Source organism: Bacillus rossius, chromosome 2 (genome assembly GCF_032445375.1).
Source record: "Bacillus rossius redtenbacheri isolate Brsri chromosome 2, Brsri_v3, whole genome shotgun sequence".
Lineage (NCBI taxonomy): Eukaryota > Metazoa > Arthropoda > Insecta > Phasmatodea > Bacillidae > Bacillus > Bacillus rossius.
The window spans coordinates 33,978,707-33,993,346 of record NC_086331.1 but is presented as its reverse complement, the minus strand read 5'-3'; the positions used below and the strand labels follow the sequence as shown (position 1 = coordinate 33,993,346).

Here is a 14,640-nt window from a genome sequence, read left to right as displayed (position 1 = left end):
TAGAAAAAAATTCCAAAATAAATAAGATGAATCGCGCATTAAGTAACTGATTGATTCGATTGATATTCGTCCTCGGTTCGATTCCTCGACAATGCAAATAATGTAATTTTTAGTAAAAACAAATAATTTAAAATATCATGTTTAAAATCCTAAAAGCGACTTGAGTTCTTCATTTACCAGGCTCCAGTAAGAAATTATGTCATATTACAAATTTGAAAAAATAAAAGTTTTACTTCTGTCAACGGTCTACACGACTGCCTTTTTTTTTTACCTGCTAGAGTATACGTCACTCATGGTGGCCACTCACAGTCACCAAAAATATTCGCTGATTTTTCCCTGATTTCCCTGATTAAAAATTCAAAATTTCCCTGATATTTACAATTACAAAAAAAACATACTTTTGATGAAAAAATATAATATTATAGAAAGAGATTACTCATATTTTAGCACCCTGCTGTATTTTCTTCATTATATACATACGGAAGTTCGTTAAATAACAAATACATTTTAAATGTCACTTTACATTATAGCGTCCCGTTCAATGACCTGCAGTCTGTGTTTTGTTTTATGTAATGGAGTATTTCAGTGGCGAGCGCTCAAACATTTTTTTCACACAACTTTTGATAACTGTTCTTTAATTCATTTTTGAAGTGTAACATTTCTAGTTGTGAAATATTCTTAGTCTTAGTACTCTCAACAAGGGAAAACAGTACAGTGCAAATTTTACCTTGTGTTTGATTTAAAAATGAAACAACTAATGGATAATTCTTCACTGCATTACAATCAGTACTCCCATCTGTAGCTAAAGCAAATGGTCCACTTACTAAAGATTCAACAGTTTCAATTTAGTTTCACCAGCCATATACTCCACTAAGGCAGATGTTTTTGCTCTCGCACAGCTGTATTTCTGTGCAATTTTTGAGTCCGGAAACATAACTCTATACAAATTACCCGAATGATCGGCTACTGCTATCGGTAAATTGTGTTCTACCAAAAAACTTGTAAACAATAACTCTGCGTTTGTTACTTTCGTTTCTTCAGATGTAGCGAAAAACGACGATATAGATTTATTGCTCGTCACGGCTTTAAAATGTTCTGCATGTTTCTTTGATTCAATATGCCGTCCTCAGTCATCCCTTCCACCATGCGCAATCGAAAAGTCACACGTGCATACATTACAAAAAGCGTGGCGTTCCAAAACATTTGAAGATGACAAGCATGGCCATTCTTTTATATAGTTTGGTCGAATGTTCTGAAGAATAACGTTCTTTTTTTTTTTTGCCCCAGATACACATTGTTCTGTCACACGCTTCATTTCTACAACCGGCACTGAAGAACACAACACTATCGAACAACATAAAAAGGTTTCACGTCTGTACACACGACAAAAACACTTTGATGAAAAAAATGGCTTTCAAGAAAGTAAATAACACAAGACAGGTTAGCCAAAGTACCGTACAAAAATTATCGTAATGTAAGTAGCTAACAAACGAAAATACCGAGAATATGTACTAGTTGTATCGTACAACTGACGTAATACCGTACCATTTCTATTACAAAACACAACAATTAATCTACTTATTTCGACAGTACATGCGCACATTTATCAGTTCCGTTATCTGCGCAACCACGTGATGTATTCGAACTGCGTTCACGAAACACGCACACCAGAAACGGAATTTTTTTCCGTTACCCAGCAGCACAAAGCCTCGTTTCCGTAATAAACCAGCGATGTTCCGTAATTCCGTAATATTGTGTTAAATCCGTAATAATTACGGAAAATCCGTAATGGTTGGCAGCTCTGCGGAAATACACATGACACAAAAATTTCCGGTTATTAAAAAAATTCCCTGACATTTCCCTGATAATTCCCGATCAACGTGATTTCCCTGATAAATCCCGGTTTTTCCGGTTTTCCCGGTGAGTGGCCACCCTGTACACTATATAGTCAACTGTCGTGACATCCGCCATATTGTCGGCCGTTTTGGCCGCCATCTTGGAAATCTGTTTTTTTTTTTTTTTTTTTTTGGAAATATCAAAGAAATTCAAAAATTCATATAAAATCGCTCATTAAGTTATTGATTGATTCGATTGATATCCGTCCTTGGTTTGATTCCTCGACGATGCAAAACTGGTAATTATATTTAAAAATAACTTATTTAAAATATCATGTAAAAAATCCTAAAAGCGACTAAGTTCTTCATTTACCAAGCTCCAGTAAGCCCATATGACAACCACATAAAAATTATTGTTTATTGAAATATGAAGTCGGAAAAAAACATTAGTAAATCATAAAAAAAAAAATCACTTGTTAACGTAATAATTTATTCGATCGGATAAATTCCACGATGTGATACCATGCATTACAGAGTTAAATAAACTGATTAATCATAAATTAAACAGTCTGAGGCCCGGGATACAATACCTAAAAGTCCTCAATAATACATGAAACAACAGGACAAAGGAGTTAGCATACACGCCAAGTGCCAGCCACTCGTGTAGTAAGAACCACGTGTTCGTTACATACTCGTCAACTCTGTATTTTTTCTTGCCTCATGTAGAAAAATAAATTCCAATACATGCAATTTAAAAGTATTCACGTACGACAAGTCAAAATACCTAAATTTAATGACGAAAACGACATAGTTTTGAACAAATTGTCAAGTATAAGAAAGAGGCCGTCCGGACGAGAATCGTCTACCGACACGCGGCGAATGATTCGCACGCAAGCTTGCAGAAGTTGCAGGTGAACGACCACCTGGCCTCAACACGCGGCGCACAGGCCTCGGTACCCGGCCGTGTCACCAGCACGTATAAAACGTCGCTGTGCTGTGAGTAGTGTAATAAAGCCGATTCAAGGACAGGCGTAGGATCCAGGATCCGGCGGCCATATTGGATGACGTCATCTAATCCATGCTAATCCGTATGCCAATCTATGCTAATCTGTATGCCAATATATGCTAATCTGTATGCCAATCTATGCTAATCTGTATGCCAATATATGCTAATCTGTATGCCAATCTATGCTTATCCATGCTAATCCATCCTAATCCATCCGCCATTTTGTATTTCTAGAAATTTCTACCAACTTCGAATCGTGACATCACCATTTCAATTTTCGTCATCTTGGATTCGAATTTTTTTTTCGAACTTCAACTTTTCGAAATTCGATGTAAACATAAGCCGCCATCTTGTTTCGTCTGCTGGTGGCCGCCATATTGTTTTCGTCTGCTGGAGGCTGCCATCTTGTTTCCGTCCGCTGGAAGCCGCCATCTTGTGACGTCATATAGTTCTGTTGGTCGTCACCAGGTAGCAGCAGGGATTATTTTTTTCTTTAACTAAAATATTCTCATAGATGTGGCTGGGATTCGATCCGTGGGACGTAAAAACGTCGAGGACATTGAGGTTAGAAAGCAGGCACCAGATCACGAGACCAGCTGGGATATAAAGAATAAATAATCTATATATGCTACATACTGACGGCAAGTTTATGATAAAAGGTGGGAGGGGGGTTTTGCCTTCCTTAATGCACACCTAAGGCGCCACATTTGAAATTCAAATTATCATACCGCCGCCATCTTTAATTTCAGCACAGACTACCAGACATTACCACCAGATGGTGCCAAATTCAAATATTAGTTAGGGAGTCGGCAGACAAGTGTCGCACGCCGCCATCTTGGTCTCAAGTTGGCTGGTATATGTCGCTAGTATCGCGCGCCAAATTCAAAAATTAGTTGCCAGAGGCGCCGCCATCTTGGTTCTCAAGTTGGCTGGTAGATGTCACTAGTATCACGTGCCAAATTCAAAAATTAATTGTCAGGGGCACCGCCATCTTGGTTCTTAAGTTGGCTGGTAGATGGCGCCACCGTCGCCATCTTTTAGTTCATATAATCAATACCAGATGAAGTCACTGTCGCCATCTTTAGTTCCTACTTTTGCTACCAGAGCGCGCCATGGTCGCCATCTTTAATTTTCAAAGTAACCGCCGGAGCGTGCCAAATTCAAATACCTAGTCGGTAGATAGCGTCACTAGCAACCAAATTGGCCGGAGAGGTGTGGCATGATGCGTCAAAGTATACGTACCCTTATGCGCACCAGATTCACACACGAGAATTTTCATTGTCAAAGTCCCTGAATGTATGCTTGAAGGGGATTACTCGTTGAACTGTATATACCTATTAGGTAAATAACCTACAAATGTTATGTAGTCAGTCGAGACAAGTCCAGATGGAGTAAGTCTAGACAGTCGAGACAAGTCGGGGGACAAGACGAGACAAGTCGGTAGCCTGTACTCACCAAGTTCTCCGTTGCTGTCACTGCCACCCGGGTATCTGACGAGTTCTAATTAATATACTCGTACACATCCTACCTCTATGACTTCTACAAACAGACTGACCGTACCTACTCCAAAAGGACATATATATATATATGTATATATAACACCCACATTAAAACATTTCATAACCATCAAGAATGCCAACATACAAAAATTAATTAACCATCGCTGAAACAAATTTCCCAACATTAATTACGATAAAAAAGTCAGGTAAGATACTGTATTTTGTCTATAATTTAATAAATAATGATAGAGTATTTATAAAATATTGGTATTTTGAATAGTGTTGTGTAGAGTCTCTCTCTTCTTCTCGTAGTGGCGGAAGACATCTCGAAGGTAGTGTTAGAATTTGTGTATTAAAGCAATAACTCTAGCTGAGGAGGTTAATAACTTATAGTTACAATTTTTTAAAAATACTCTGAATTTAAAACAATTTTTAATAAGAGGGACCATTAAATGTTTTTTTTAAAATTAAAGCAAACAACGTAAATGTTAAACACATATTTATTTAAATCTTATTACAAACAGCAAAGGATAAGACAAATCACTGATTTAAAAGAAGTAAATAATGAGTAATAAAATTACATAATATTCACACACTACACATCATAGTGATAAAGTCAACGTAACCTATTTACATAAACTTGAGACCCAATACCTAAAAATTAAGCATAACTACAAGTTACATAGAGTATAATATACTCTGAAGTACATAATAAAGAAAAAATTGATATAAATAGCATTATGCTTTGCTTAATAGTTCCAGAAGTAATGAACACACTGCTACACGAGCAATTTCAACAGTTCTTTCATCACTAGTGTTTTCTGTGGAACATACTTGAGTGGTGTCTTCACTGATCGGACCTAGATGACTGAGATCTCGGGTTCGACTCTTGTGAGATGTAGGAAGGCGAAGCTGATGCCGGCATTTAGGCTGGACTGCTACTGATGTGGTAGGTGCTGGCGATGTGGGACTCATCTGGGTACAGGCAGTCGATGTCTGTACTGACGAAGTCTGACCACATGCAGATGCTGGCGGTGACTGAATAGCTGGTAGGTTGAATGCATGTGCGAAAACCTCTTCAGGCGTTGCAGGGAGAACTGTATCGTCTCTCATCATATTCACACAACAATGTCCATAGCCCAGACAGTTGATAACTTCTAGAGGCATATCTTGAGGTCCTGGGTTTAAAACCTGTTTCACGTGAAACACAGCGTCACAACTCTCCGAAAAATGTTTTAAAACCCCGTCGATCCACTCACTATAATCAACAGTGCCTAGCCCAGGTGTTACACTGGAGTATATCCTGTTCGGTTTAAAGTTAGACATCTTGGTTAACTACTTCTGCTGTAGGTCCTTACACCACCACATTTTCAGCTCGACTGCCATCGCACGAGTCGAGGGTCGTATTTAAAAATATGTGTATCACTTGGATAAATATGTCAGTTATGCAATTCCATAGAGTAGAGCATTTATTAGAACAGTCCATTGTGAAAATAATTTTCAGTTGTATGTTAGACTCTATGAGATGTTAATACAGTTCATACAGTTCATACAGTTAGAAGTTAGATTCGCTCCTAGCATGAGATGCAATGTCCGTGCTGGTCTCCCCACAATTGATGGAGGTGATGATCTCTCTGTAATTGATGTAGGAGGTTATTGACGAAATGCAATTGGCAGTAGTTCGACAGCATCGTTACTAACGATGGTTGGTGGTAACATTGGTTCACGAGCAGGATGATTTGAGGTTACATCACCAAAAACTTGACATGATGACTATTGGTGATCGATCACGTGCCTTCATGGCGGCCTCCAACATTCCAACACGGTGATCAACCATCCAAGCCCTAAGCATGCTCGCATTGTGTCTTGAGTTCGGACCTGGACATCTATTATTATTATTGCACGCGTACAATTTATTTAATTCTTTCAATGATGGACAGTCATATTCCACTTGTACATCTAATATTAACACATGTTGCTTACAATAGTTAGTTAGCCACCATTTCTGCTCTATTCCTACAACCAATACAGGTCCGGTCAGATGACTTGCCAATATGTTGGGTATTAAAGTATAAGGAAAGAGTCCGTGTTCCCACTGTAAACCATGAAAATTTCTAGTGAGCCAGGCATTTGTTTTTTGATGCTTCCTGGTGAGATATCGCCATTCAAATGGAGGTTGAAAGTTACGTGTTATTGCATTTCCTTCTTCATCTGCAATGCTAAGTTCCTTGATAATAAATCCATACTAACTAGAGAAGCCTTGGAGGTTTACACATTTCGTCATTGTGGTCGAGACGAGACTAAGCCGGTAATGTACTGTCGGGTCTTAGATAATGGACGACACAATCTACCTTGTTGCAGGATGTCTCGATGATGTCCGGAGCATCCTCGTCACAATCACTGGTCCAGTGATGACCGAAGTTGCAGACCTCTATTTGGAAGTAGCCATCCTCGGTGACGTAGTACACACGGCGGAATCCCGGCGTTACTTCCGCGTACTTAACAGTTGGATCGAACAGCATTTGCTTGAATTTGTAGCAGCAGTTCTATACCCACACGACTATGTGTTGACTGCTGTGTCTAGGGTGTATACCTCAATTTATACCGCTAGGTCCCCCTCCAGTCCAGTCACATGTACCGTTGCTTCCGTTGTTGTCCCCCCCCTTCTCCACGTCTTGCTCGCGGCCTCCAACATTCCAACACGGTGATCACCCATCCAAGCCCTAAGCATGCTCGCATTGTGTCTTGAGATCGGACCTGGACATCTAAGTTACATAGAGTATAATATACTCTGAAATACATAATAAAGAGAAAATTGATATAAATAACATTATACTTTGCTTAATAGTTCCAGAAGTAATGAACACACAGCTTGACCAGTGACAGGTGTAACTAAATATTAAATACATTTAATATTTTATTTTCCATTACCTTTCATGGAATTTATTAATCATTCACTCTACGAAAAAAACACTCGAGACAATATACCTGACCAACGAATTAAATACAGTACCGCTATGCCTTACTTGAAAGTCTAATTTTTCGATAATCTGAATAACCTATAAATCGTTCACGTACAAAGCCACACATACAGGCCAATTGTCTATGGACCATGAGACCGAGTAATGACAATAACAGACATATAGGCTAGTAATTTCAGGACCGCAGGACCTTCTTCGTCTTTAGATAATTACAGTCATTTAGACCATCATGACATTTTTATACACACTAAAGGACCAAGTGACCTTGAAAAATATTTTAGTAACACCAAGAGGTTTTGCACTAGTAAATATTCAGTCACTACATATTTTACTACGCGCAATCAACAAAAAGGAAGCACAGTCAAAAAAGGCAGCACATTTGGAAGCACCATCAACAAAAAGGAAGCACATTTTGGAAGCACCATCAACGAAAAGAGTACATTTTGGAAGCACAATCAAAAAAGGCAGCACATTTGGAAGCACCATCAACTAAAATGAAGCACATTTTGGAAGCACCATCAAAAAGGCAGCACATTTTGGAAGCACAATCAAAAAAGGCAGCACATTAGGAAGCACCATCAACAAAAAGGAAGCACATTTTGGAAGCACCATCAAAAAGGCAGCACATTTGGAAACACAAGTTACGAGAACTAAGTCTTAGTTAGAAATCAGAATACAAGAAATAAAAACATTAAATTTTTATTTTCAATATTTAATTTATTTCTCCACATTATACAAATGCAAGTAAAACAAGCCGTTATTGTATGTAGCCAACTTTCCACAGTTCTTTGAGTATGAAGGATATTTATTTGATGCACGAATAGTTTCCTGCACAAACCGAGCCATGTAGAAGTCTTAGCCGGTCAACCAATATGTTTGGATCTTTCCATGATGTGTAATCAATCTCTTTTACCACCATCTCACTTGCTTGTTTATTATAAATACTTTTAATATCACAATCGTCCCAGTAATCATAATAAGCGTTATCAGATTTATTTATTATAACACGTCGTTTCCATCGTTTCGGTCTCAGGACAAAGCCAGATTTTTCGATCTTGTCAGCTTTAGGTGCTTCATCACAGTCTATGCTTTTGTCAACAGCCTCAGAGTCACTGTAACTATCACTGTAGAAGACATCCTCTTCACCGAGATTACCGTATGAATTCGATATCGATGATGTCGAAGTGTCATTATCGTCTTCATGCTTCCTTTTTTAGGGTCAAACATTTTTACAAAGTAGGAAAGATCTACTTGAATTCGGCTGGAATGTATTCTCACTTTTCACGTTAAGGATTCTTCCATTGTCTTCATTCTTCCATAAATCATCATCGTCCTTCAATTTAAGTTCTTCGTCGAGATCGGAAGAGCCACGGACATAATCTCTCCCAAGACAAGGAAAATTATTGTCGTAATGCAGATCACTATTCCTTAGTCTAGTAGATCCATCGTTGTCCTCTAGCTTGTACGCAGGCTTGACGTTACAAGTTCTGTCATGTTGTTTTAAGCTCTCTCTCCGCGTAAACGACTTGCTACATCGAACGCAACTTATCATATTGCGTAGTGGATTTTTAACACAGTCATTCTTCTCGTGTTGTCTTCCATTCTTTCTCAAGATATATCTTTGCTGCAAACTTACACCTGTGTCCTGTCGATACAGCGACATACACCGAATCAGGATTCATATTAGTTACTGTGACTAATGTTAGATACAAACAGACAGTTTTCCAATTGGAACCATTACTTAAATATAATTTTTTAAATATTTCTTCAGTGAGAGTTAAGTTATCTCATGCATTGGTACTTGTTGTAAGTAGTTCTGCTTTTCAACAACAGATGACACCACGTGTTGCTTGCAGGTAAATATTATTTCTTTCTTTCATGCGGGATGCAGGATTATATCGGCGTATAAGCGCGCTGTTTTTAAATCGAATCGTGATGCTTATGGCACGTCGTTTTCTTATTTATTTTCAACAATAGTGAACCATAAATAAAAATACAACAATATTTCATTTTAATAGAAACGAATACATACATACCTATGTTTAAAATAAATGAATGCAAGTAGACAACAAATTGCAAAACTTTTCAGAACATATAGGGGAAGGCGGGGTAGCTGCAGGCACTTACTTTGACACATTATAATTATGTCAATAAAGTTTAAAAAACAATATAATTAATTTGTAGCAATGAGACATTAAGTCAGTTGAAATATAGCCGAGTACTAGTACTATGTTTAAAAGAGAAGTGTGTTTTTTTACCTAAATTATTAAAATATGTACTGCGTACGATTACCCGTCTTGAGTGGGTAATCGTACGCACTAAATTTGTGTTATGCCCATTCTGGTACATAAAAATTTTCCCGAATATTCCCTGAAAAGAAATATAATTTTTTAAATATGACAATGTACCTACATAACAAAATACACTTTTTGTACTATACTGGGGAAATACATATTTATTTTACTTTCAAATTAAATACTTACATGACTTGATTTTAATTTTTTTTTAATTTTTCATAGCCTCTATATTATTTTTTAAATATTTATGTAGGTGTTTGGATGACATTATATAGTGTTTAGAAAGCAGCTTACTTATTGTTTGCATTTTTAATGTACAACTAGGGAAAGCTAACACAAAACATACTTACACACTGATGAACCATAGTTGCAAATATATGGAAAACTTTAATTTTCGTCAAAATAACTAATCGCAGTTGTTATATATGACAAAGAAGTAGACTATTTCAGCAACAAAGTTATTGAAATAATTATACTTTCGCTTGACAAAAATCGCATACAAAATTAAAGTGATGTTCTGCAGCACTACAGTCTGAATGGACACAGCCCGAACACCTGCCACCTGCCAAGTACCACAGTTCTCTGTCCTTGCCAAACTCTCCACTAAACATACAGATCGCATTAGTGCCATTTTATGTTGGAAATATGGAGCCACCATATCCATATATTCAATTTCATCATCTTGACAAAGATCTTTTGTATTATTTCCTTTGTCTTCGCTAGAAGAAACGGACGAATCGCTGAAAATAATTTTCTTAGTTTTCTTCTTTTTTTTTGGATTCCCTATATCATGCTCAGCTTGTGTTTCGTTTTATTTTTCCTCTTTGTTTCTACTTCTTCCTGCATCGTTTTTCTTGCAGTGGCTGTTAGGATTTCCAAATGCTTTTTTCGTCTCGGCGACTTCCTGGTCCCTGTAGTCCTTGATGTTGATGGTTTTGGAACTGGAGATTAGTATACATATTTGTTTCTGTTATTTTTATAATGTACAAAACCATTGATATGATCTATTAAAAATAACAGTTATCAAATTTCGCATGGGTGAATAAAAAGCAGATGGGGAATTGGTATGCATGCCTGCGTACGAATACCCCAAACGACACCATATCAGTTTACTGACAGTCACAGTTGAAACGATCACAAAGTACAAGCCCTTACCGCGTTAAGTTATAGCAAAAACCCTACTAATTATTTATAAACATCTAAAATTCTACAAAAGTACACAGTTTTTCCTTGCCTCGAATGCAATGAATGCAGGATCTTATTGGAAAAATCTCAGATTTAAAAAAACACAAATATCCAACACAACTTCAGCCGCACGCCATTGCAACTCGACTAGAACGAAGTTACTCCTTTCGCCGCATAGTAGTGCCAGCACTCCTGCGTGATACTGACCTTCGTACCATTACCGCCTTCCCCTAACACAAAATGAAACATCGTAAATGTTTGGTAATTATTCATTTTACATTAACAGTTAACATAAGTCCAAAAATCCAAACGTTGCTCAAACATGTATGTAAAAGGTAACTAAATACAAAGTCCAAAAAAATAATAGTGTAGGATTTGTATGTTACATATTGTTCATGTGGATATAATCAGTCATATTAAAGTGGTTTTCTTCAGAGTTCTGGTCATGGTTTTGTACATTGTCATTATCCCTTGGGAACTGCAGGGTACCTGGGATGCGACTTGTGCTGGCAGTGTTTGCTTGGAATACATATTCTGAGCAAGACTGTGACGATGGGGAACACGATGGATTCAAAAGTTAATCGGTTAGTTGTATGACTCTTATTTTGAATTTCCGCTTTTGTGCCTCGCCCATTGCTTTCATATCCGGCAAAAGGCTGTGCAGAAATGCCATTTCTGGATCAATTGGTTCGATTAGCTGAGAAGTTTGCCTTTCCATCATAAGTTTTTCTTTTGTTTCAAAGTATTTACAAGCCCGTTTCTTCAGATCTGATAGAGTTCTGGCTGCTTTTCTCTTCCTATAACTCTCACCTGGAGTCATGTGGTGGTTGGCTCGTAATGGTTGGTTTGGAATAGAAGAAGGTGGACGATGCTCTACTGTTTCAGATGCAGAACTTCCATGTTGCAAAGACCCGTCTTCTGAGTTTTCATTATCAAAATCCTCTTCCTGATGCACGCTGTTGTCTGTGTCCTCTATAGAGTGTGACGTCTCACTGACCATAATATTGCCTTTGCTTTCACAGGATTTTCGAAAAGTGTCCAAGAAATGAAGATGTGGTGTTAAGTAGTAATCTTTAATTTGTTTAACACCATTTCCGGATGGTAGATTTTTCTGGTTCTTGCACTTGACGTACCTCCCTCTAATATTCTTCCATCGATCTTTGCAATCAGCCGCTGAAAAAAACAAAAGAAAGAAACAACTACAGTAGTAATAATATTACTAATCATTGTAATAAGTATTATCAGTAATTTATTAATAATTATAATGATTATTATAGTTATGATAACAAGTACAATAGTTTAGTTATTTAATTAACTTAGAGCTCATTTCTTAATGTCTTTTGTTTTAGGTATTTTGCAACTGGATGTACCTTTAAAGCACTTTCCTACTATTTTGTGAAAGGACATAGCACCATTTAAAAGGTAGTGCATGTAACATGTAACATCTCGGGTAATTTGGGAAGAATTACAGCCAGTTTATATGCCCGTTCCCTCAACAGAAAAGTGGTCATAAATTTCACGTCGGTACTACGAATAGAATTTATTTAACTGTGTTGGAAGTATCGATGGAAAACACATCAGAATCAAGACACTGCCGCGATCAGGTTCTGCCTTCATTAATTACAAATGATTTTTTTTTCCATTGTATTATTTGCAGTAGCAGACACAGATGGAATGTTTGTGACGATTGATGTGGGTGAATTTGGGCGCAACAGTGATGGCCGAGTGTTTCGGAACAGTAATATGGGAAAAGCTCTGCAGCGAGGACACCTTGGTTTACCTCTTCCAGCAGCGCTACCCGGAGAAAAACGAAAAATGCCATACCATCTCGTAGGCGACGAAGCCATTCCACTCACAAAAAAGCATAATGAAGCCTTATTCTCGACAAAAGTTTACCAGTGATCGACAAAAAATATGTAATCTCAGATTGACGAGAGGACGAAAATCTGTAGTGTGTGCTTTTGGCATGTTGACTTCAAAGTTTCAAGTTTTAAACACCCTCATTCGTTGTGACACAGGTAGAGTTGATAATCTTGTCCAAGCCATGTGCGTGTTGCACAATGCCATACGAGATTGCGATGGAGTATTTTCAAGACCTCAGTACGAGAACGTTATTGTCAGCAATCCCATTGACAATCTGACGCCAACAACTGGAAATGCTAACAATATGAGGTATTACCTCATCAATTACTTCAAAGAACGTTCCCCAATTCCAAATCAGACCAGATATTGCTAATAATATGTAGGATAGTGCACAGTTATTTGAAAAATGAGTGTTTTAAAGCCATTTTACTCCTCATTTATACAACAGTAGAGTGAATATTGTAATCAAAAGGTAAATATTCATATAACTACCTAATGGTTTTAAGGATTTCATTTTCAAAGTATAAGTGTAAACTGAATGTGTAGATTATTGTAAAGGGCCTGTTTTAAAAATATTTATATGCTTTCCCGTTTCCAATTTTTTTTCTTCATTTTTGGACAAATAACATGGAATATAAAATTAAAGCATGCGAGTAATGTAATTATTTCATTGTTAAAATATATGTTACCAGTGCCTGTTTTATTACCTGATATATAAAAATATGTTTTTAATGTATTACTAAATATTTCATTAATCATTCTCAAACTACAGTGTGTTCATCAATTCAAGACAATCTGTATCAATTGTGTCCAAAACATATCCTAGAACCAAATGACTTCAGTTTAGCTGATTTAAGTTTTATTAAAATAATTGTGTTGTAGTTACTTTACAGTGCGCTTATTTTTTACAATCCATTTGTGTGTGTTTCTTTCAGTAGTTATTTCGTTCAACAATGGTTAAAGAAAAAAGTAACACCAGTGGTTCATCTGGATGCAAGTCCCAGAGCTATGACAAACAAACTTTGCTTTCTTGGATGTGTTTCATAATTTTTTAATTTATCACGGAATTAGGATACCACTATCAAGGAATAAAGGCACCTATCATGGATTTAGGAATCCATGCTCTGTTAATTTTTTAAAAAAATATTCTGTTCAAATGAGGTTATATAAATGATATTTGGGTGTACTGCCTGTCGAATAAGTAAACTTTAAATAAAAAAAAATTGTTATACCTAAATAGTCTCCCCAATAATTCAGTAAATTCATTAGAAATAACTTATAATGGAATAAGGCAACCTTACCCTACATCACACATGTTGTCACGCGTTTTTTTAACTAGGGCCTACATGTATAAAAATACAAAATTATAGGCACAAGAGACAAGAGAGTATAAATAAATACATGCGTTCATTATAAAATTGTTTTGAAACTTACGTATTTCGTTTAGGTTCTCTCCAATCTTTCCCCATGCCTGATCTTGACAGGCTCGATTACTGTAGTCAGAACGAGTTTTATCATACAGACACGGGAACTTCTCCACCAACTCACAAAATGCAATATCATATTCTGGGTCGTCACGCGTTGTCACAATTTTAACACATAAAAACGAATACCACAATAAAATCAACGTGGGATATTCGAGAGGCGTTGGACAGGCACGCTTCTCCAAGCTGATGCAAGCGGTGCGGAAGAGGCGCGAGCCCCCACCTCGTCGCCTGTGTGTAGATTAAGTCATTTCTTTACGTGGAAGAGGCGTTGAAGCGGCGTGTTTCCCGCCTCGCCTGCGCTGCGCCTCCGCCTGTCGCCTCTCAGGTGTGAATCGGGCCTAAGTGTTTCCCCTACCAAAAGTCGCTCATCGCGGCTAAAGAAGTTTTCACTTCAATAAAAATTAAACTAATATTTCGGTAGTGTACTCTAGCAGACGAAAAGAAAATGGTGGCCTCTAGTAGATGAAACCAAATTGGCTGCCATGAC

The 14,640-nt window shown here is 37.3% G+C and overlaps 1 protein-coding gene across 2 annotated transcripts in view; it reads right to left on the bottom strand.

The window, feature by feature from the left end:
* The window catches only part of LOC134529231 (uncharacterized), a 218,485-nt gene that overhangs the window by 66,538 nt on the left and 137,307 nt on the right, over positions 1–14,640 (bottom strand). Inside the window, exon 6 of one of the 2 annotated variants that reach the window (XM_063363111.1) lies at positions 10,378–11,976. The exons of the other annotated variant lie outside the window; for it this stretch is intronic. Within the exon in view, the coding sequence (XP_063219181.1) occupies positions 11,381–11,976 (596 nt within the window). The 3' untranslated portion in view covers positions 10,378–11,380. Of the gene's footprint in view, positions 1–10,377; positions 11,977–14,640 lie in introns of those variants that run through there. 2 annotated transcript variants of the gene reach the window in all.